Source organism: Rosa chinensis, chromosome 4 (genome assembly GCF_002994745.2).
Source record: "Rosa chinensis cultivar Old Blush chromosome 4, RchiOBHm-V2, whole genome shotgun sequence".
Classification (NCBI taxonomy): Eukaryota; Viridiplantae; Streptophyta; class Magnoliopsida; order Rosales; family Rosaceae; genus Rosa; species Rosa chinensis.
This window is the reverse complement of record NC_037091.1, coordinates 63,679,629-63,702,374: the sequence shown is the minus strand read 5'-3', so window position 1 is coordinate 63,702,374 and position 22,746 is coordinate 63,679,629. Positions and strand designations below refer to the sequence as shown.

At 37.0% G+C, this 22,746-nt stretch overlaps 4 protein-coding genes across 4 annotated transcripts; 2 read left to right on the top strand and 2 right to left on the bottom strand.

Moving 5' to 3' along the window:
• Positions 1-2,225: 2,225 nt before the first annotated feature.
• LOC112197828 (BOI-related E3 ubiquitin-protein ligase 1) lies at positions 2,226-6,282 on the bottom strand. Its single transcript, XM_024338712.2, has 5 exons — positions 5,984-6,282; positions 5,857-5,906; positions 3,971-4,147; positions 3,478-3,839; positions 2,226-2,944 (listed from the first exon to the last, which is right to left on the bottom strand). Exons 3-5 carry the CDS (start codon positions 4,074-4,076, stop codon positions 2,384-2,386), a joined length of 1,029 nt encoding a protein of 342 aa, XP_024194480.1. The 5' UTR covers positions 4,077-4,147; positions 5,857-5,906; positions 5,984-6,282; the 3' UTR covers positions 2,226-2,383.
• Positions 6,283-9,378: 3,096 nt separating this feature from the next.
• On the top strand, positions 9,379-10,711 carry LOC112198264 (DNA-directed RNA polymerase subunit 10-like protein). The gene is made up of 4 exons (XM_040518598.1): positions 9,379-9,494; positions 9,619-9,677; positions 10,146-10,240; positions 10,367-10,711. Exons 1-4 carry the CDS (start codon positions 9,459-9,461, stop codon positions 10,390-10,392), a joined length of 216 nt encoding a protein of 71 aa, XP_040374532.1. The 5' UTR covers positions 9,379-9,458; the 3' UTR covers positions 10,393-10,711.
• A 1,930-nt stretch (positions 10,712-12,641) lies between these two features.
• Positions 12,642-14,040, top strand: LOC112199936. Its single transcript, XM_024340931.2, has 4 exons — positions 12,642-12,933; positions 13,047-13,152; positions 13,289-13,369; positions 13,677-14,040. The coding sequence occupies exons 1-4, from the start codon at positions 12,865-12,867 to the stop codon at positions 13,727-13,729; spliced, it is 309 nt and encodes a 102-aa protein (XP_024196699.1). The 5' UTR covers positions 12,642-12,864; the 3' UTR covers positions 13,730-14,040.
• A 196-nt stretch (positions 14,041-14,236) lies between these two features.
• Positions 14,237-16,312, bottom strand: LOC112199752 (axial regulator YABBY 4). The gene is made up of 7 exons (XM_040517859.1): positions 16,097-16,312; positions 15,825-15,965; positions 15,568-15,715; positions 15,392-15,440; positions 15,216-15,291; positions 14,992-15,108; positions 14,237-14,598 (listed from the first exon to the last, which is right to left on the bottom strand). The coding sequence occupies exons 1-7, from the start codon at positions 16,175-16,177 to the stop codon at positions 14,521-14,523; spliced, it is 690 nt and encodes a 229-aa protein (XP_040373793.1). The 5' UTR covers positions 16,178-16,312; the 3' UTR covers positions 14,237-14,520.
• Between the last annotated feature and the right edge of the window lie 6,434 nt (positions 16,313-22,746).

Genomic DNA, 22,746 nt, shown 5'->3' with positions numbered 1-22,746 from the left:
TAATTTTGATATGTTCAGAAATATGTTTTATGGCTTGGGAACTTGGAATAGATGAACAAGATCACAAATTCACAACCAGGCTTTAGAAACTGATTAGTAATTAAAGGATTACTAAGTTTGCTTGGTAATTGGATTTTTATACTAGTAAAACGCAGTCATAATCCATCTGTTTTCTTTGGTTAATATAATCAAATCTATTTCAATGCGTGTGTGAGAGGGAAAGTGAGTGTGAATAGAAATTGAAATATATGATTTCTTGGTTTTATGTGCATTTTTTCCATGCTCACATAATTAATGTAACTAGATCATTAATAGAGAGTCTACATCTTGCATTCTTTGACTTTACCCCTCTATTTATTCTACATTCTCAGTTCTGTTTTCATCGAAACTTTTACATTCACTATGAAAACTAAACCAATATTAATTGGGTAATATGGATCTGCGGATTCCTATATTTGGAACCTTGGAAGCTTATGAAGAACTTCTAATGCAAAGTTGTCTATGAAATGTGCTACTCTTTGGAGTTAATGGGAGGTTCATCTACAGGCATAGTGCTTATTAAGACTTTGATTTGGCTGCGGATCACTCAGTTACTTAACGTTGCTTACTAATGATCGGAGAGGTTACAAGCTAGCTGCAAATGTCTGATGAAGCATCATACACCAAGTGCGCAGTACTAGCATATCAATATATATATGCTTCAATGTTTGTGCATTTGATTTTTTTTTTCCTATGATTTTTCAAAGTTGAAAAATTGAAATAATGCTGTTGCGTCACTTAAACAAGTCCTAAAAATTATGTTTAATCAATAGTTTGGTACTAGATAAAGACCGAATACTGTGCTGCTTCATTTATCCAAATTATGTTTTTGAGTTCCTTGTGATATTATTCACTTGATCGAAGTTGTCAGTTGTGAATACTGTGCTTCTTTCGATCCTCTTTATCCGACTATGTACTAGATAATTAGAAACCCCTCCATAATTTCTTCCAGTGCCTTGTGGCCAGAAGAGATTGATGAAGAAATTGTAATACTCGGGAAATTTGATGTGTTGGGAAGTGGGAACTGAAAATCTGGATGAATAGGAATATTTTCACAAACAGTGTATGAAGTATGGATGATTCTACACTTTGGTGTATGAACTTTGAAAACTATCAGATTGGTGTATGAACTTTGCATTTCAACATCATTTTGGTATATCAGGTTAACACCGTTAAGTTTTTGCATGCAAAAATTAACATAATTTTTTTTTTTTAACTGTTCTAGAGGATATTTAACGGAAAAGTTAACGGTGTACACTAAAGTGAAAGATTTGAGCAAACTTGGTATACCATTGTGATATATATGAAAGTTTGTATACCAAAGTGTAGAAATGCCAATAGTTGGTGCATAGTTTGTGATGTTTTCCCAGATGAATAATATAATCAGCTTAATTCAGTTGAGTTCCCTTAAGCCCCATAAGCTTTGGGCCACCTACGTAAGGGAGTATGGCTGAGACCCCAATTCTTGCTTAGTAAGTTAGACAACAAATCAGAATTTGGGCATGCACATTGTACATGTACACCACTGAACAGAAGCTTGTTGGGCTTTCCTTGTTGGTTTGCACTTATAGATTTTGATTTTATCAGAATTAAATTGGATTCACCAGATGGTAAGAAACAAGTAATCATATCGACCATCTCCATGTGAGAATCTGGATCTGATCTCAATGTCCACAAAGCTGCATGCCTCTGTTTGAAGAATAATAACCATGTGACATGTGCAGCAGCAGCAGCTAATATAATTATATATGGAGAAGAAGAAGGCCTCGACCACTCAACTTTCTGACGTTCTCCTTTATCCAAGCCAACAACAAAATCAACTCTATTCATCTTCACATGAAACCTTCTGCTACGAGCCATGAGGAGTGTCCATACTTACATTATTAAAGTGAAGAAACTTGCCTTTCAAAACAAAAAAAAAGTGAAGAAACTTGATGATCATATGGCTACTGAGATCTTGATGTGAACGAGATTATGCAGAAGCTATTGAACAAAATGCAGCAGCAGAAGCTATTGAACAAAATGCAGCAGGAACTTGTTTTGATTTTTGAGATTTTACCCTAGCTTTCAAGTCATTGCCTTGTTTCAATTGCAGCACTAGTGAAATGTTAGTGCAATTTTAGCAGTTACTTATTGGCGTAATAAGTTGGAAGAACAGAGAAGTCAAGATATGGATAAAGTCTCCACACTGGAATAAAGTAACTGTTCATAAGCTCATTTCAAGAAGACAACTAGGATACACCGGATACAATTTTTTTGATTTCAAGTAAACAGTACAAAATCACACACATTATATATCAACAGTGCCAATGATTTTTCATTTTTAGTTGCTAGCTTCAATAATTTACGACAGGTATACTTGGAAACTAGCCGTTTTCATTGACTCGCATACGGGGCAAACACTGATGAACTCATCACAGTCCTTACATAAACACAGGTGCCTACAAGGCATCAACAAGATAGACACCTCCTTTGCTCGGCATGCTTTGCATGCTCTGCAATCCATTTGCTCCTTCAACCCTAGGTAATTCTTGGATACGGACTTTGCAGGCCCACCTTGAACGGCCAGGTAGTTAGTCGGATCAATGTATGAGGCAGCGTCATCAACTTCACTGTCTCCAAAACCCTCCTTCCCTAGGTCAGCACCCTGTGAAATTGCTTGCTGGAGGTTGCTCTTCAGCACATTCACAACTGACTCATTGTACTTGGCTCTGTAATGCCAATTCTGGGCTTCGACAGCTACCTGTCTTATTTTATCGACCAATTCTCGGTTCTTGCGGTTCATGGTCTCAATTTCCAAGTCTTTCTCCCTTAGCTTTTTGCCTACACCTTTCTCTATAGCGGTAAGGAAAGAAGCCATATGTCTATGCTTCATGTCTCTTACCCCCTTTGCCAAGTGTTCCTCCTGTTGATGAGCAAGCAAATAACAGTACCATAACATCAGACTACAATTCAATCTCAATTGTAATGCTCAATAGAATTATATTATGAGGTCCGCACAAAGCCTTGACAAGTTGATATAAACTACCCACTATCTTCCTTCAAAGACCATAAGGAAATCATTCGACTAGACTGTTTAGTATTCAAATGGGTATCTACACACCTTAGTAACAAATGATTAAACTAGGTGTAGACTTGTAGACAATGAATGATGTGATTATCATATCAGCAGATATAGTCAAAATTTATTATCAATGTGCAGTGAGATGATTGAACTTCCAAATTGTATGCTACATAGTGAAGAGAAGTGGCGATTTTGGAGTTCTATTTTCTACATTGCACTGACAAATCCTTATTTGTATTAACATATAAATTCATCACAAAACATTGGTTCATGATTATTCAAACATTTATTGATTTCGCTTGTTTGAGACAAAGAAACAAGAGTACAAGACAATAGATGGGAAATTAATAACTATGAATATTTTGAATAAATACCTGAATTTTGATGTACTGATCAAATTCTTCCTTCTGCCGATCAAGCTCAGTCCTAATATTGTCCCCTAGGGATAAAATCATTGATGGTGCTGCTGGCATGCTTCCACTAGCAGATGTAACAGACGAGTTGCGCTCATCATCATCATATGATAGCCTTAAACCTGTCGATACATGGTTCGGGTTTGGAATGCTAGCTGAGCGATCAGCTTCATCTTGACAGACATTGTAGTTCAAAGAAATTTGAAGCTTCTGCTGTCTTGAGATATCTTCAATTTCCCTGGTTCGTTTATTAGGCCGAAGCATGGGAGTGATATGCTCAGTTCCAAAATAATTTACAGGATCAACATTACATCCAGCTGGTACTGCAACATGAATTAACTCATTCTTCTTAGACACAAGCCCAACTAATAAGTTTTCTAGGAATGACAACTTTGATGCTGAAAAGATAAAAATTTGATTACAGTGTAGTACCAACATCGGAAGGGGACCATACCATTACCAAACAATTGCAGCTGATTTGTGGCATTCGTTGGATAGGGGAAGCGATTTTCATCCACGAAAACAGGTAGCATGGAATTAGCATTGTTGCCCCCCAACATCTTATATGAAAAGTTAATCTACCTCAAGGATTATGCTTTGAACAAATATTGGTAAAATAAGCAAGACTCCCCTGAAAAGGACAAAGAGGAAAATTTAAATTCTGTATCAAGACAAGCTGGCAATGGTGGAAAACCTTACGCTTTTGAAAAAATAACCAAAAGTTTTAACCAATTCAGGAAATAATCTACTAAAACGCATGTAAGGCCAACCCTTACCATAAGAGGGCTTTTTACAATTAAATTTCTAGTCCAAGGTAAAAGGACACACGTGAATTCATGTATTTTTGGTATCATTGAGCAAGTATCACGAGAAAATGAATCTCACAAGTCAAAACAGAAAGTGGGATATGCTTTTGAAAATCGTTACATACAACACACGTGAATTCAAGTATTTTCGGTATCTTTGAGCAAGTACCACAAGAAAATGACTCTCACAAGTCAAAACAGAATGTGGGATATGCTTTTGAAAATCGTTACTTAAAACACACGTGAATTCAAGTATTTTCAGTATCTTTCAGCACATTCCATGAGAAAATGAATCTCACAAGTCAAAAACAGAACGTGGGATATGCTTTTGAAAACCGTTACATACAACACATGTGAATTCAAGTATTTTCGGTATCTTTGAGCAAGTACCATGAAAAAATGAATCTCACAAGTCAAAACAGAACGTGGGACATGCTTTTGAAAATCGTTACATACATGAAGTGGTAATTGGGTAGGCGGAAGCAAGAAAGGACATAAAAAGCTAGCTCAAAAAAATACTTCAATAGGTCTTCTGGATTCATTCCAGAAACCCATAGCTTTCATGCAGGACTGTAGAAAATAATAAGGACAGGATTAACCCTGAACAAGGAATATTGATAATCATAAAGTTATAAACTACAGCCAGTCAAATGCATGTTGATTTGAATAAACACAAACAATATAATTTAGGAAATATATCATGCAAGAAAACAAAGCAAAACAATAACTCTCCTTATATTTAGACAAAACTACAGAATGGTATTTATTGTCGTCTACTATATAACCCTAAACAAACACTGCAAAAGAATGCTAGAATGCACGCGCAGGAGCTTGCAAGAAGATAAGAATGCTCAACATGTAATCCTACATCAGTTGCACCCAAAATTCAAACTCTTGATGATCAAAACAAGACACCGACATGCACCACAAGCGTTCAAGTCTCAATAGTTCAGTTCAGCTGTAAACCAAAAATACACTGCATACCCTATAAATCTGAAATAATCTGCACATACCGCCCTATATCTAAAATCTGTAACTACCATATCATCATCGCCATCAACAACACATGCCAGGAGGCCATGGAATCAAGCTTGAGGCCTCCTGATACATGTTTTAGGAATTAGGAAAGCAAAACAATATTCTAGACATGATTAGAAGAACCAAGTTCAGCAAAAAAAAAAAAAAAAAAGACAGACCCCAGATCAATCAATGGCATTTACCAACAAGAACTGCAATAATAGATACACCGCATACCAGAATTAGAGCCTATGATCGATTCATATAAGGAAGCTCAACTCATAATCAGAGCTGCTATGTCAAGTTGCGTAATCATTAAAAAAAGTACTACAATTTTTTTTTCCCATATTTAGAGATAATTGAATATCGAAAATCAGGATCACAAGGCAGCATCTCCACAAAGAACAAAAAAAAACCGAAGCTTTAGATCTTTTACCGTAAGAATTCAACTTCCAATGAAAAAAAAAAGAAACTTTCCAACACAACCAAGTGCAGCATAGCAGATTGAGCAAGTTACCTCAATATCCCAAACCCCTCCGATTGAGTTTGGAGGAGCTAATCCAGATCCTGCAATCCCACGCCAACTCAAATCAGACCCAGAAAACCCAAAGAAACAAGCTTTTTCCTTAGTTCTAAATCCATACCTCAAGAAATGTGCTGCTTTTTAGATCAGAACAGTAGACCGATCGTTGACGAAATGATCTAACAACACCACTGAAATATGCAAGCTGCAGACCCAATAACAGAGCAGAGAGATGAGAAAGAAGCAATCTTTGGGAGAGAAGAAGAGAAAGAGAGCGATCTGGGAAAATGGGTAAACCAAGAAAAGAGTGAAGCTTTTTATTAATGGAGAGTGGGAAGGGAAGAGTGCCCCAAACCCCAAAATTATTATTCATCCATTTTCAGAGAGAGAGAGAGAGAGAGAGAGAGAAATACATATGATCGCAGAAAGCATCAGTTCTTGTAGCTACGCAAACCATTTTCCGTTTTTTCACCTCCGGTGAAAAAAATAAATAATAAATTTGAAAAAATTACGGGAAAGAAAGAATGGGAAATGGCTTCAACGTTTGTCGTTTGGTTCACTGTTTGAGCTGTTCTACAGACTTCTACCAGTTACCCTAAACCCCCTCCTCGTTTTACTTCCCCTACCACCACAAATTACTACCTTATTTACTAGACTTAATTACCTTCCCTTTTTTCCTACTGCTGAACAGGCCAGTCCTCACTAACAGCCATTCCTAAATTTTAATTGCCACAATTAATTGAGATTGGAAATAACGATGACAACAATTCTTGTTTTTGATTTCCCAATGTTTGCAATATGCAGGGTAACTTACCAAAACGTCATTTTCATGACTTAATAGCCAGGGGCAAGGTCTTTTGTAAGGTCGCCTGACCATTGGATTGATTCGACCAATCAATGAGAGAACACTGTGTAGACATCATAGAAGCAGATTCACTCAAATAACAGTGGTTAAAGGCTGCAATGCACAGTTAGAACATTTTAAATGCGCCGAATGGATTTATCTTGAGCCTAAGAAGCCTTTGAGTTTCCCTTAATAAAGTCAAAAAAAAAAAAAAAATGTGATAGTTAAAAATAATAGTACAGTTTTTAAGTTGTTATAAATTTTACTTTTTAAATTTCATACATGTATTTGAGATATATGTTTATTCTTCACCGTCCATGAGAATTACTCGCGGCGAAGCACAACATCCATTGGTGGTTTGGTATCACAAGCATTTCGTTTATTTTTTTATTTTTTGGGTTTTGGGATTAATAATTATTTGGTGGGGGGGGGGAATAATGATAGTAGTGGTGCCGTGGTGGTGTGGGTGGGTAGTGGGTGGCGAGACGGAGGCCCATTAGTCAGAATTAAATATAAAAGCGGGAAATATGGGGTGGAGTCTCAGAGCTTCCTCTTCATGACTCATGGCTGATCCCCCTTGTGGGGTCCCCACCCTCTGCCGGTGGGCCCCGCCCCGCACCCGCTTTGTTTGTTGGCGGGTAATTCTTTTTTGGCGGGTGAGAGAGAGCAGAACGGAACGGACAGGGGGCATGGAGCCATCAGACCCCCGTCATTCACGGACCAACAACGCCGTACCGGATTACGGTGTATTTTTAATCACCAAATGAATGGTTTGTGTGATCAATTGAGTTGGAAGAGGTTGTGTGCAAAAACTAAAAACATGGAGTAATGGAGATATGGGCAACCAAACCGGGTTCATATAATGTAACAATAGGCTTACGATTCGATGAATTCGTGGTCGAGGGAAAAAAAACTACTGAGAGAACAGTGTAACACATCTCGATTAATGTTTTTTTCTTTTAATTTGTGAGAGTTATAGTCTTCACCGTTTCTCTATTTCTTGCCTTAATTGATGACTAAAGTTAATTACTAGAGTTTTATCAGTGGTATACACATATTTAAAGTTAATTACTTTCACAGTGTATATAGAATGTTCCTAATATCAAAAATATATTCCACTAAAATGCTCATGCGTGTGATTCAATATATTCGGATACCGATTATTGACGGTCATCCAAATTTGATTCATGTAGGCATAGAGAGCGTGTGTATGACAAACACCAAATGACCAAAGTAAACAAAACTAATCGGCTGCCCTATAACATTCAAAAGATACTCTCTCCTCTTTTGTTCCTAGCAGTAACTTTCGCCTCCCTAACAATCAAAACAATTTCATCTTCAAATATACCGTAAGAACAAGCATCGAATAAGTTAAATCAAGGTGGCCAAACAACAGACACCATAGTTATTGCTTTGGTTGCAAAGTAAATTAGTTTGGCAGGTACACCTAGCTAGCTAGCATGCCATGTCTGAATTTGAATTCTTCTTCTTCCTTATCTCGAAGTTTCACCCATGATTATTAAGATAATAATGCATTGGAGTAATTATGTAGCGTAGGTCGCTATACAAATAATCAAATATAGTGGGAGTCGTCAAAAGGTGCGTTTGGATGGAGTTCACATGTGTTCAACACGTCATTGAGTAGTAAAGCCAGCAAGCTAATTAGCTTTGGCCTGCAATTGCCACTTTGATTTTTCTTCAAAAACGAAAGCACCAGTCGGCGACGCGAGACCTTGACTCCTTCATTTTCGTCCCCAACATTACGCACACGATATTTGATGACGTATTTCCGGTGAAAAGAGATGGGTATGAAACGTAGGGTTGTTATGTTTAGCTGTAAATTAATTTGATTTTGTTTAAAAACGGAAAACATGTGATTCTATTAATTTGTTTCTTGCTTTTTATTTGATTGTGAAGAAAACGATAAGAAAAAATCAAGGAGGAATTTTCTGGTCGATAACAACCCAAAAAGAGTGATTTCATGTGGGTTTATGGCTTTGGATGCCTCTATCAATTAGTCCCTAAAACCGGCTAGAATTACCTGAGTCCCTTCACAAGACAGAGGGGTGGAGCACCGTCTCGGATCTCCACAATTTCTCGCTATCAAATTAATGGAGCATCAAAGTTGTTTCTCGGAATTGCTTGGTTGTGACAAACCATCTGAACTAATCATGACTAGGCCATATGTTAGTTTTCATACTGTTGATATCATTGTAAAAGAAAAAAAATAAAAATCGTAAGACATACTACGATAAAAAGTTATCAAACTCAAAACTCATAACGTCGCCAGCAAAGGTTGGTTCAGTTTGTAAGGACAGCCTTGTGTTGGAGCCCCCATCCAAGTTTGAATCCCGCTACCGACTATCCTTTGTTGGTGTGTAATCTAGAAAATGTCATGTAAAATTCTATACCAATGGGCTGAGCTGGGACACTAGCAAATTTCGTAAGTCTTGTTGGATTAAGGTCGTAGGTTTGTCTGTCCCTCGTAGTGTAGGGAAGTCTTCCTCTTACTTGAACTTTTTGTAACCAAAAAAAATTGGACGGAGGTACCAACTTACCAATTCGACTGCTGGATGATAGTTACAGGCCTGCTGGAAAAAAAAGAGAGTCCAAGCCCACATAAGTTACAACCCGACCCGGTAACTCCCTCCAGGGCTTCCGATATATAAACCAAAACCCTCATATCTAAACCCTCACTTTCCACTTCCCAAAGACTCTCCTAATTTCTGTGCAGCAGCAAAAGAAGAAGAAGATGATAATTCCAGTGCGTTGCTTCACCTGCGGAAAGGTGCTTAACCTAACCCTGATTTTGTTACATTTTGGGCTGATTCGGATGCATATAGTTTGTTATATAACTTCGAAAAAGATCGAATCTTTCAGTAAATTGCTACTTTCTTTGTGTTTGATTTTAGGTGATTGGAAACAAATGGGACACTTATCTTGACCTTCTGCAAGCAGATTACCCAGAAGGGTAAGTTGCTCGATGTTTAAGCGTTTTCCCCCAATTTGTGAATATTCAATAGGGTTTTTGATTATTGCAGTGTTTGCCTTATTCTTTGTTGTAGATTAGATTGCACAATAAGGTCGAAAAGCAATTTTCTTTTACTTACGTGGGTGAGCTTTACATTGACATTAGGATGAGAGATTTTCAGTGTTTAATTTTGACAGAGAAGTCTTGTTATGAATAGATTGTTAAGTGGCGCATTGTTATGTCGATTGCAATATGATTGTATACAGAAGTGTAAACGTTGTTTGATTCTTAAACCGTTCATGCATTCATGTTCGCTGCACACAACCTTGCGCTAGTATCATTTTTGGGAGTGTAATCTTTAGTAGTCTTAGATAGTCAACCTTTCACTAGGCTTTTGTTTTGAATAAAGTTTTTAACGTGGTTGTAAAGGAGGGTGTTAGTTACTGATTCTAATTCCTTGGAATGCAGAGATGCACTTGATGCATTGGGGTTGGTTCGTTATTGCTGCAGGCGCATGCTTATGACTCATGTTGATCTCATTGAGAAGCTTCTCAACTACAATAGTAAGTCCTATCTCTTTCTCTAGCTGTATTTCTCCCTCACACACGCGCACACAGATACCACACCTGCAATCTGTGCCGAGTGTGGCTGATGGGTTTATTGGAACTGACACTGCATCTTTGTTACAGCTTTGGAGAAATCGGAAAACAATTGAGGAAGCTTAGCTTACGGTGTAACAAACTACGTAACAAGCTGCTGGAATTTGGTTTTATTACTTTCTTTCCGAGTGTGTGAGTACATGCTTTGTCCTGTTTGGACTGGAGCTGTATTCTTCTTTAGTGTCATGCTTGGATTAGGTCTAATAGGATGTTTCGGGTTGATGGAGATACTTATAGAATATGCTTGTGGTATGTAGGTTCCTACTCTACTTCAGGTTGATGTTGTTGGAATATGTATGACCATCTTAATTAGAATGAAAGACTGAATGCTTGTGTGTTGCTATTGTAAAGCTCTGCTTTCTGCTTTGCTTCGTACGTGTGTTATTGTTTATATTTGGTTGAACTATCAATCCTACTGGTTGGTATTAACTATTAAGCAACTGTGTGGAATAGTATCTTTTCAAAAAAAAAAAAAAAAAACCGTGTGGAATGGTAGACATTAGTTGGAGATGGATGATTATTAGTATCTGGATAGTATTAACCATTGAGTAAATGGGTGGAATGGTAGAGATTAGTTGGAGTTGGATGAATATTAGTGATTGGAGTGAAGTCAGTTTGAAACTGATGCATGTAGTTGGAGTTGGATCATTGCTACTCTTGGCTAAAACTTCTCTAGGTTACCTGCCAAGGTGTCTCTTCAACTCATTCTCTATTATTGTTCAATAAAGTTAAATGGAGTAAGAATACCGAACATGAGTTCTGGCGTTTTGTGTTGCCTTCCATCCAAGAATCATGCCATGTTTTGTGCTATAAGTTATATATTTTGGTGAAATCTTCCCAACCGTTATTTGATTCTTTCTTCATTGGCCTGACTCATAAGCAATGTCACCAACTAGCTAATAGTGACCCAGAAAGCAGAGCTTAGTTGATTTTCAAATAAACATGAGTATTGGCCTGTTGTTATGAATAGAATAATAGGTAAATGGTATTTTTATGTGCAAGTCATAGAATGCTTGTTTGTTGTTGATAACCCATGGCCGGTTGCTTTAGCCGTTTATTAGGCAATAAATCATGAAGGCGGAATGGTTCTAGTCAATGACGATGTTTCTGTTTTTGGTTGTTTGCTCAAGCTAATCTTTGATTAGTCATTTCATTACATATTTATATGTGAAAAGTTGGGGATAATTTGGCTTTATGTGAATGGATTGAGTTGTTGATCCGTATCGACATCGGAAATGCATCTTCAATTCTCCGTGACATTTTATTTGTGTTGTGTAACAAATGGAAGTTTGAGTGGAATACAATGAGGGGCTGGCGTTGAAGTGTTGATGCCCACAAGGCTATGCAGCTAGAATAGCCAAACCCATAATTGGAAACCACACCCTAACATAATATTTTTTTTTTGAAAGGCACCCTAACATAATATTTAGACCAGGGAAATATATTTTTGGTTGATTTGAGTATTGAAGGACCTCGACGGTGGAAGTCCTGTTTGATAAAAGTAATATGATCGTCGTCCAAAGAGTTTTATGCTTAAGCATCAACGAGACTCGTATGCATGTGTGATAAGTACATACAATTTACAAAAGGTGCTCAAATAATAGTGTAGATTTTCTATAAATCAACAAATAATTTGAGTTCTCCGCCTAAACAAATTTCTTGTTCAATTTACAAATGGACCATTCTTTCCAAGATATCGTTCGACCGCAGATGTTTATGCCCACTAACAAATTTATGCCCTAGAAGGTGTCAAGTACCCCCAATGGACGTTGGCGATGATTATGTATGGCAAAGGATTTCCATCTTCCTAATGATATATTGTCTATTTCATCGAGAATGTAGACGAGGGTCTCTCTGCATTAATCAAGAGGTCTGCCTTTGCACACCATGGTGCTTAATCACAAGGACCACTATCACATAGCTAGCTACAGAATAAACACTGATTTGACTCACCATCATACTAAAGAATGTAGGACCGGGAAGCAGAAAAACAGGTAGCAATTGAAACCAAAATGGCCGCCGGCTTAATATGATAGGGCCCTGGTCAGATTCAGTGGTGGTGATTCAAGACCGAATAACTTAAACCACTGGGTTCGTATGTGTCATCATCATCATCATCATCATAAAAATACACTCAGGTGTGCCGTGTGGTTTCTCTTATCTCTTTGGGGATGAGGCGAATCTATCGTTTTGGATTTGTTGTGCACTTTTTGGCCTTTCGCTTGGATATCTGTGGATAACAAAACGATACATGATTGCTTCATACTTACTAATCTTGCCAACTAAAGCTCGATCCATCGTCGTATTACATATTTATACATATAATAGTCCTTGTGTATATAAACCCTCTAAATATCTTCCCCTCATACCGCACTGCTGGGTGTTCTTTGTTTTCTTGCTCTCCTTTTTCTCCACCCAATATTCTTCTTCTTCTTTCCCAGTCATTTCTATAATCATATATATGCCTTTCGTTTGTTTTGTCTGAACCTATCAACTCAAAGCTAGAATAGTACTCCATCTCAAGAAAAATGCATCAGCATAACCATCTCCTGGGGCGTCCATGCTTGCATTGCCACCCCCACAGCTACATTAGGATGGTTGCTCTCTCTCTCTCTCTCTCATTACATACAGCAAACTGCAAACATGCTTTGAATAGAAATGAAATATAGTTAATTTTACTGCTTACTAACGCATAAATTGATCGATTCAGGTTCAACATCTTATTGAGAAATGCTTACTCTTTCACATGAGTCGTGACCAATGCATAAAGGCCTTAGCACAGCATGCAAATATTACACCACTTATCACACTTACAGGTTCAGTTTTAATCTCGTCCTCCCTGGCTTGCTCTTTCTGCCTTTCCGTATATACAAGTTCTTGTGCATATAGTGTTTAATTACTTATTGCTTTACACTAGTACGTACGTTTTAAATTGTGCGTCTGTGATCGCAGTGTGGAGAGAGCTACAGAAAGAGAATAGGCACTTCTTTCAAGCATATTTCCACTCTATTTATCCCACCAGGCCTTTAATGAGTAAGACCTTCATAGCTAGCTAGGCTAGCTGATCATCTCTATCATCTATATTATATACGATTCTCATATCATTTACTTCTTATATGTAGTGTATCTAATCCCCAACACCAACCCCAACATATTTTCATTTACTTCATATGTATAATATAGCTGTCTCTGAATACTAACGTACACATGCATCTAATGGAAATTAAATTTTTTATCGTACAACATCCTGACTTAGCTTAGCTTAGCTATGCATGTGAATCGATTTTCACTGCGTCAGGTTCCATTGATCAATTAATGTCGAAGTTCCATTGATTTTCAGGAAGCCATATTCAAAATGCGCCAAGATTTTCAGGAAGGAAATACTGGAAGTGAATTTTTGCAACAAATCTAATAAATTTAAGCGAAGTGCTTGGTGTGTGAACGTGGGTGCTTTTGAAATTTAACTAGAATCCTAGCTAGAGATTACTATATGTTACAGCTGACAATAAGGTCCATGGTTTACCTTAGAGGGCGAAAGTGGGTAAAATTCCAATGAAGAACGTAGTACGTAGTTAGTATTTTTGCTTTCGTCAGTTCGTGGACAGTAGAGTCATTTGTATTTACCTGGCAGACAGCTGAGATCGAGTGTTTAGAATCTGGCCTGATTCACATTTCCCTAATTAATTCATGAGTTTGTTGAACCACATGCATCATTCAAAATAATCATTGAGATATAATGGCAATTAAGTTGAGCTTAGTAAAGATGAACCATTATTTGTCGAAATGCATTCCAAATTTGAAATGTCACATTGATTAATGTCTGTAACAAGAGTGCTAGCTAGCATGTGACCAATTTACTCGATCACCTTCTCGAGGCAATATTCCATATCTGTCACAACTATGGAAAATGGAGAACTCTAGAAAATCTCACTCACTTGAAAATAGCTAGAGTTGAACTAGAAAAAAATTTTGATTTGAAAATTAACACATTCACTCTTGATATATAGATAGATAGTCTTTTTCTTTCACTCAGAGAGACTTATAGTAGATCTGCAACTAAAACCCTCATTCCCTAGAGAATCTAAACCTTAAAATAGCAAACCCTTAAACAACCCCAATAAAACTGAAACAGACAGCTTTCTTTCTTGTTATAGCAGATTAGGTCAAGCAAGCAATGCATGCCTTCACTCGATTGGTGTCCTTGCCCATATGGACTGCCTTGGGGCTTTTCTCTCACGAAAAACTCCGCCATCTTCCTGAACCTGAAATTTTTCACACCAAAAACCATGAGATGTGGATTAAATTAATTATTACGTACAATTAGGCATTTAGGCCTAGCTACTACTGATCGATTGACTCTGATTTCAGAAAATTAATTGTTGGAATTTAGGAGTTGAACTACAAATTGAGAAAGTGACAACCTTTAATGGGATATTCAAAATTTCCATATATTCTCACAATCATTAGCTACTAATTAGATTTATATGAGCTAAATGGGTTCTTGTAGGCCATGATCTCCAGTTGGGTACTCTGGTCACCGCTTTCAGATAATCACGTAATTCTGTATATAACCTATCCTTAATTAGCATAAATTTAGCTTAAAGTTAACTAATTCTTGTAAGAAAAAGTTGAATAATCTAGGGTTCAGCGGTTACCTGATCAGTGACATCAGAGTTCCATGTAACATTTTGATCCTCTCTAATCAGTTGGCTAGAGCTCTCTCCATGATCTGGACCATCTATTTTGTACTGAACTGGAGGGAACTGTGCCCACTAGATCATCACATAATCAAAAACATGAGGATATATACAGATCAGCTGTTCCTATGTTTACTAATCAAAATAGTTAAATGATTGAGTAAACTAAAAGGAACACCTACATTCTTTGCAGCTGTACTGAAGGCTTCCTTGTGAGTCATGCTTGGATTTTCAGCTTTAAGCCTCTGGATCTCTTCTCTGTAAAAATTAATGAATAAACTCACATAAACACTCATGTGCTATATATAAGCTGCATGATCCCCATTTGATTAAGCTATGAGCTTAGACTGAATCTTACTTGATAAAACGGTTATAAGCGGATGGAGCTCGTTGTCTCTTCTCTGGAGCTACATAATACAATTATTTTGGAACGAAAAATAAATAAATTAAGGTCTTGGTTAGTCCAGTCACTTTGAATAGTAATATTAATTGCACTGAATCAGTTAAAGGTAGATAGCTAATTCAATAACTTACGTTTGTTAACAATGTGATTCAGTGTGATGTTTGTGTACTCTTCATTTTCAGAATTATTAGAAACCGCCATGGATGGGCTGCGCATATCGCCCAACCCGGGATACTTCACTTCCTCCACTTCTTCCACACAGATTTCTTGATCTTTTTCCTGCCAACCCTCGATCACAATTAAACACTTGATATCATGCAGTAGCTAGCTGGTTTTCATTGAAAGATAATCAAGCAATGAGTAATAAGCCACCATATATACGGTATACCTGATCGACGTTCTGGCCAAGTGAAGCTAAGAGATGAAAAGGGAGAAAGGAAGCTTTTAACATGTTGACTGATAGGAGGCAACTGCAGTGACCACATCTGACTGTGACCAATCTTGACAAACTGCTGCATGGCACACTCACCTACATTCATTTTCATATACAAATAGATCAGCCAGTAAATTATATCAAGGATAAGAAACATAGACCACAAGAACCGGTTGTAATGCAAATAATATGTAAAGAAGTAGTCGAGCAATAATATTGAGTATAACCAGTAATATGGTGGCGCAGAAACCACACTGGACATAGCAAATCTGCTCAGGGAGATCAAAGAGACCGTTCAGCGTCGTCATTTTCAGTACTTTGAGCTTCAGAGTTTGTGTGATACTAGGAATGTGAAAGAGAAAGAGCAGAACAAAGGATAGGTGGTCTTCGGTTACACAAGGGAGTATTTATAGAAGCTAGAGGATAGTCATTAAGTCATGAAGATTAATGAATAATTTAACTTTATTTGATGATGATTACTTATTTATATGGTGAAGCAAGAAAGGTACTTTCATCCTTGCTGTTTAAGGAAACAAACTAGTGCTAACTTTCACTGGTATATGTTTCAGAATGTTTGAATTCTTGGGTAGTCACACCCCTAAACTACCCAAGACTAATTAATTCAGCCAAAATTACAGCTAGTCACACCCCTGAGCCAGAATCTCTTACATTACTATATTATTTCTGTGCCCGAACTTCCACTTCTGATGTTTAAGTTCAATCAGTGGCAGCAAAGTAAAACTGACTAGGTAGAGGCTCATTTGGTATCATGTGTTGTTTTCTCTTCAGTTAATTGACCCTGCTCATATCTCTATGACCATGAAAGTGAAAGTGCAGCAAGTTTTACCATCTGTAATAAAGCGGATATTTCTAGAAGGGTGTTTGGAGCAGGAAAAGAGGCATCTTAGAATTTGTCTCTTTCCTCAATCAGGGAAACCCAATTGCACATCAGAAGCTTCCACTTTTGCCTTTTGAACTTGCTCTTCCTCCTAATGTCTCTCAAGCATTCACAATCACCTATTCAACTACTAGCTCCTTCCTCTTCTCTAATTTACTCTCATCCATGTGCCTGTAAGTGAGTTCAGTTATCAAAGCTAGCTAGCTCAGCTCAGTTCAAGGTCCCCACTGCTTGAAAATTGAAAACTCAAATGGGGCTTCGACATATTTGGTATCACGCAAAAATAAGAGCCATTCATAAATTCGATGGACAGTTACCTACTAACAATAAATAAATCAAAATATGGGGAATTTTTCTTGATACTAGCTGGTTAATTGTTGTGGAGAAATATTCTTATATATAGAATAACCATTTGTTCTGGTATATATTAATGCATCATAGGCTACTAACTAGTGCAATTAATTGTATGCCAAGATCTGCAATTATTGTAGATCGAGGACCAATTATTAGCATGGAATTCTCTATTATGCGGCTTCTCACCAAATTTGTAGGTTTTGAGCTTTGCTGGGCTAGTGTCGACGAAGAAGTTGAGAGAATTAATATCTTTTATTTAATTACTATCTTTTATATATTATTAGTTGATTTAGTGAATAATTAAAGTATTAAACAATAATTTTTTTTTTTTTCTAATAATTAAGTTAACCACGGTTAGATATGAGTATGATTTATCAAACATGGCAGTTTCTTATTAGGTGGTGGTATCACCACCTAAAGAGTAGTACTTAGCAAATTTGAATCCATCTAAAGAATGGAAAATATTTTTTTCATGTTTAATTAACATATGTTCAAGTAAATCTCTATTTTGTGTTTGGCCCAAACTCTAGGTTACTTGACCTACTTACATTAGAAGTATCTAGATTCCTATTCAATGTACGATTACTTTCCCTGTATGATTTAGATTCTATGCATTGTAATCCTCTATATAAAGAGACCCCTATTATCAATGAGAACACACATCGATTTTCTCTCAATTTCTGATTCCTTAGAACAACATACAAGTAGTTTAACCACTGCAAGTGGCCTAGTGATTCTTGCCTAGTTGGGTGTGCTCCCCAACCTAGGTTTGAACCCCGAAGCTGTCAAAATGACCAGGTACTGTGCTGCAATGCACAGTTGGAGCATTTCACATGCGCTGAATGAGTTTATCTTGGGCCTAGAAAGCCTTTGGGTTCCTCTTGATAAAGTCAAAAAAAAAAAAAAAAAAAAATACAAATAGTTTTCTCCCAATTCCAAACAAATGCGTTGGCAATAGCAGTAGACTAGTACAAGTTGCAGTGAAACTTTCATTCTCAAGAACATCTTCTACCCAAGAAGTCAGTTTGAATTAGGGGGTCATTTAGGGTACCTTGAAGTATGTCATACCCTTATTTTCTTTATTTTTTTATTTTTAATAAATTAATGTAATGGAAATCTATTGAATTGGTTAACAGGTTACCCACTTAAATGTTGACATATATCATTTTTAAAAGCTCTTTCTAAATGTACCCAGCAAATATCTAAGTATACCAACAGATTTTTCACACCCAACAAAATCATAGAATCTATAACTACACCCGACAAGTTTCCAATAATACCCTTATTTTTAATTAACCCAACAAACTCATTACACCCAGCAAAACCTAAATCATTCATGAAGATAAACTCCACAGCAAATCCTTTGTTCTTTTGAAATGGTTTGGTATTCTATATTGACCTTCTTAACGTTCATCTAGTAACACGGATGCATACCCACTCTCAAACTCCAAAATGCCACTAATCTTTGACTTGGTTTGATGAACATTATTCATTTTCTCATCGCGGCCAACTGCAAAGTCTTAATTAGTTAAACAAGATCATCTTAGCCAAAAATAGGAGGGTTAATTAAAGTTCCAGTACACCTTGCTCTATTACTCTCTTTTAATATATGGGAATAATTGATGTTTGAGTTTGAGAATGGCCCCAATCACAAGCCTGCAGCTTTCATGTTTAATTATTATGTAGTAGCATTGCATCATTTGCATGTCTTGATTTAGAGTTTGTGGCTGAAATTTTTATGTCTGCAGATGATGAAAACCCTCCAATGGAGTTCCAGCCATCATTAAGCCACGAAAAAGATTTTCTTAGCCAGTTTGCCCATCAGATGTTCCCTCACAAGCATGTTCATTCTTCTTTGAGTGGAGTATCCAAGGTTCTAAAAAATGACCTAGGCGGCCGTCTAGGAGGCGCCTAGGCGTCTCGTCACAGTCCCGATTTTTCCCTAAGTGATTGATTTAGCCGTTGGGCTGCTCGGCGGCCGCCTAGAAGGTCTAGGCGGTTTAGGTGCGGGATCTGGGCGCTGGCCGGGCAATGGATTTTTTTTTTCCCCTGTCAAAGATGACAATCTTCTCTCTCGACCATCGACTGCAGCGGCAACATGATTCATATATGAGAACTGGGTCTTCTGCGTTTGAATAAAGTACTGGTTTTGATAGAGTTGATGTTACCTATAATTGATTGAGCAGTGATTCATTGCGAAATGGAGTGGAAGAGAGGTGGGAGAGAGGTCGTCCGAGAGTTGAAAGAGGCGGAGCCGGCGAGGAAGGTCGAGGTGATGGAGCTTGGAGGCTAAATCCATGGTGGGTCTGTACGAAAAAGGGAGATCGAGAATTTGAGGGAGAAGAGAAAGGTGAAGTCTTTTTTGTGTGGGTATGATTGTATGAATACGGGATGGATAAAAAGGTATTTAATATTGTTAACAAAAAAAAACGGTATTTAATATTATATGATGGATCTAGGAAAAGGTGTTTGGCACCTTTAATTATAAGATTGATTTTTCTGCTTAGCTGGCTGCTAAAATGGATGAACCGAGGTCTGGTTCAATTACTAATATATCATTTTTTGTCCTAAGTAATCTCATCAATGGTTAAGTCATTAAGAACATGCCTAGGCCTAAATAAATCTTGAGAAACTACACTTTTTTTTTTTTGAGAAGAACTTGAGAAACTACACTTTACAATATATGTTACGAAAATGAGAAACTACTCTTTATATGTTATAAAAATAAAAATTAAAAACCGCCTAAGCCCCTGGGGGCTAGGCTCTGAGCTACTGTCTGACTAGCACCTAGCGTTTTTTAGAACCTTGGGAGTATCTATGTAAGGCATGCCTCACTATCTGAAATTTCTAGGAATTAGCCCATTTTTCCAGCCACATACCTTATCTTTCGGGTGAAGAATGAAGGATTCGCTATGGAGTTTATCATAATGAATGATTTAGGTTTTGCTGGGTTTAATTGAAAATAAGGGTATTATTGAAAACTTGCTGGGTGTAGTTAGAGATTCTATGATTTAGCTGAGTGTAAAAAATTTACTGGGTACATTTAGAAAGACCATTTTTTAAATAAAGTTTACTATATTAACAACAGATTCTTTCTTGATATGTAATATTGTTTATAAACATGTAACAAATATTGTCAAAATAATAAATTATACCTAGTAGAACTAAATTACGATTTATGACCACACTTATGTGGTTATTGTAATTGAGTGGTCAAAGATGTAAATATCATAGTTAGACAACTTTTATCAAATAGAGAACCTCCTTACAATACTGAGTACTTACATATCTTTTAGTCTAATATTAATTTTACCATGTTCACAACACAAATGTTGTCGGAATCGTAAAATGGTTAATAATCTTGTAAATGATGTAGTTTTTGAAGTAATTACAACAAATATAACAAAAGTTACCGTTTTTACATCAATTGTTGTGGGTCGCATGTGGTAAAATGTGTAGTCATTGTAGTAATCATTTCATTAATGATAAAAATATAAAGATTTACCATTGTAACAATTTGTTGTCACACTTGTTAAATTGTCCATAAACTAGTACATTAGTTTAGGTAGAGTAATTACTATAAATAGAACAAAAATTACCCTTTTTACATCAATTGCCGTGGATTGTGGTAAAATGCATGGTCATTGAAGTAATCATTTTATTAATGATAAAAACATAAAGATTTACCACTCTGACAACAACTTGGATGTCACACTTGTTAAATTGTCCATAAACTAGTGCATAGGTTGTATGTGGAGTAATTACTATAATTAGAACAAAGATTATCGTTTTTACATCAGTTGTTCTAGTTTGTGGTAAACTAAGTCGATTGAAAGTAATTACAACTTCGACGATGGAAATTACACAATATATTACTTAAATTATGCAAGGGAGAACTTCATTACACCAATGAGGACATACGTGCTTTTAGTTAAAATATAATGGTCTACCTATATGATAACACATTGTGGTAACATTTGTAAATTAGTTCAAAAAGCAGTAATAACAAGTTGTAAGTGAAGTAGTTACTACATCTAAAACAAAGATTACCTATTTTTACATTAATTGTTGTGGTTGTCGTAAAATGTATGTAAAAAGAATTATATTTGGTTAAGGAAACTACTAATGCTATAATTAATTAGTAATAAAGACTATTTAACTAATACTAATTCCATGAATATACATATCCATTTGATTGTCTCTCTCTCTTCAAAGTTTTCTCCCAAAACCCTAGATCGTCTTCCAGCGTACTCAAACGACGCTCGTCCGGTGGTGGCCTGGCATTTATGTCGGCCTTGGTCACGTGATGTTAGGGCTGCTGCCAGACGGGCGTCAAAGGCTTGTTGATAGTTGTTCTCAGTTTGTCTTTTTGCTTGGAGTTTGACGGCATCTCTATCGGATCTTGGTCTATTGGGCGTTGTGGTATGTGGGATCGATGGTGACATGGTGGGTCGAGGGGCAACGCACAAGTGATGGCTTTGATGGAGGCGTAGGCAGCGGAGTTGTTTGGTGGTGAGTTGGTGCGGTGGAGATTGATCTTGGTATGTTGGGTCTTCTCCTATTGGGTTTCGCTGAGGGCTCTGGTTGACCGCATCGGGTGATGATGGTGGTGGTGTTCCTCGTGGCGGCGGCGGGGTTGCTATGTTAGACTGTTGGCGGCTTGGCATAGTGCGACATGGGTTCGATTGGCTGCTTGCTGTTAGGCTTGGGCTAGAACAAACTGTGGGCTATTGGGTTGTGGCCTCTATATTTAGTTTTTAGTTTTTGTTTTAGCTAAATAATTCTATTTTGTTAGGGCTCTATGCTTGTTAGTTTAGGTTACTTAATGAGCCCTAATTAGTGTAGTTTTGTTTGTCTATTTGCTATGTTTTTTTTTCATAACTTATAGCCTCGTTTTTAAGTGAGTGATAAGTTCGAATATAGTTGGTTTATCCAATATATCACTGTGGTTTCACCACGAAGTCTTGTTCTGTCCATAGTGAGGGCGGGTGGATATGTAATGGCCTTCTTGACATGAGTTTTATCAATGGAATTACTCTAAATTCAAAATTTAGCTAAGGGCTAAACATGTTACCAAATTTTAAATATTTTAGACCATTGGATATATTATTAATCCAGTAATCCAAAAATATTTAATAAAATGAGTGTATGACAAACACTCGGGTATCGAAAAAAATTCCTTGAATTGGACATTAAACTTGCCAACACTCCCAACGTACTCAAAAGACCGCTTGTCTTGTACATGTCCCCAACGCGTTAGGTTTAGTACATTGCTCTAAAGTTACCCAGAAAGATTATTTCATAAATTTTATGATACGTCGTAGTCACGTAGTTCACTCAAAGAAAGTCACTAGCTTTGGCATCCCGCGGCTAACTGAAGTTCAGAAGTAGATGAGACTGTCCAAGTGTCCAGTTACGTGGTAATGGTTCCACAGTGTTTCTACGTTTGAGTGTTGGGATTATTCTTCGATTCTATACCATCTTCTCTTTGATTTTTTACTGTAAGGATGGCCTAGTCCAGGCTTGCTCTTGATTAGAGCATAAGGCCATGAGCCTGCATTATGGCATGGTTTGTTGGATAGTTAGAGGAACTTAACCATAACTATCCAGGTCTCAAATTAGGCA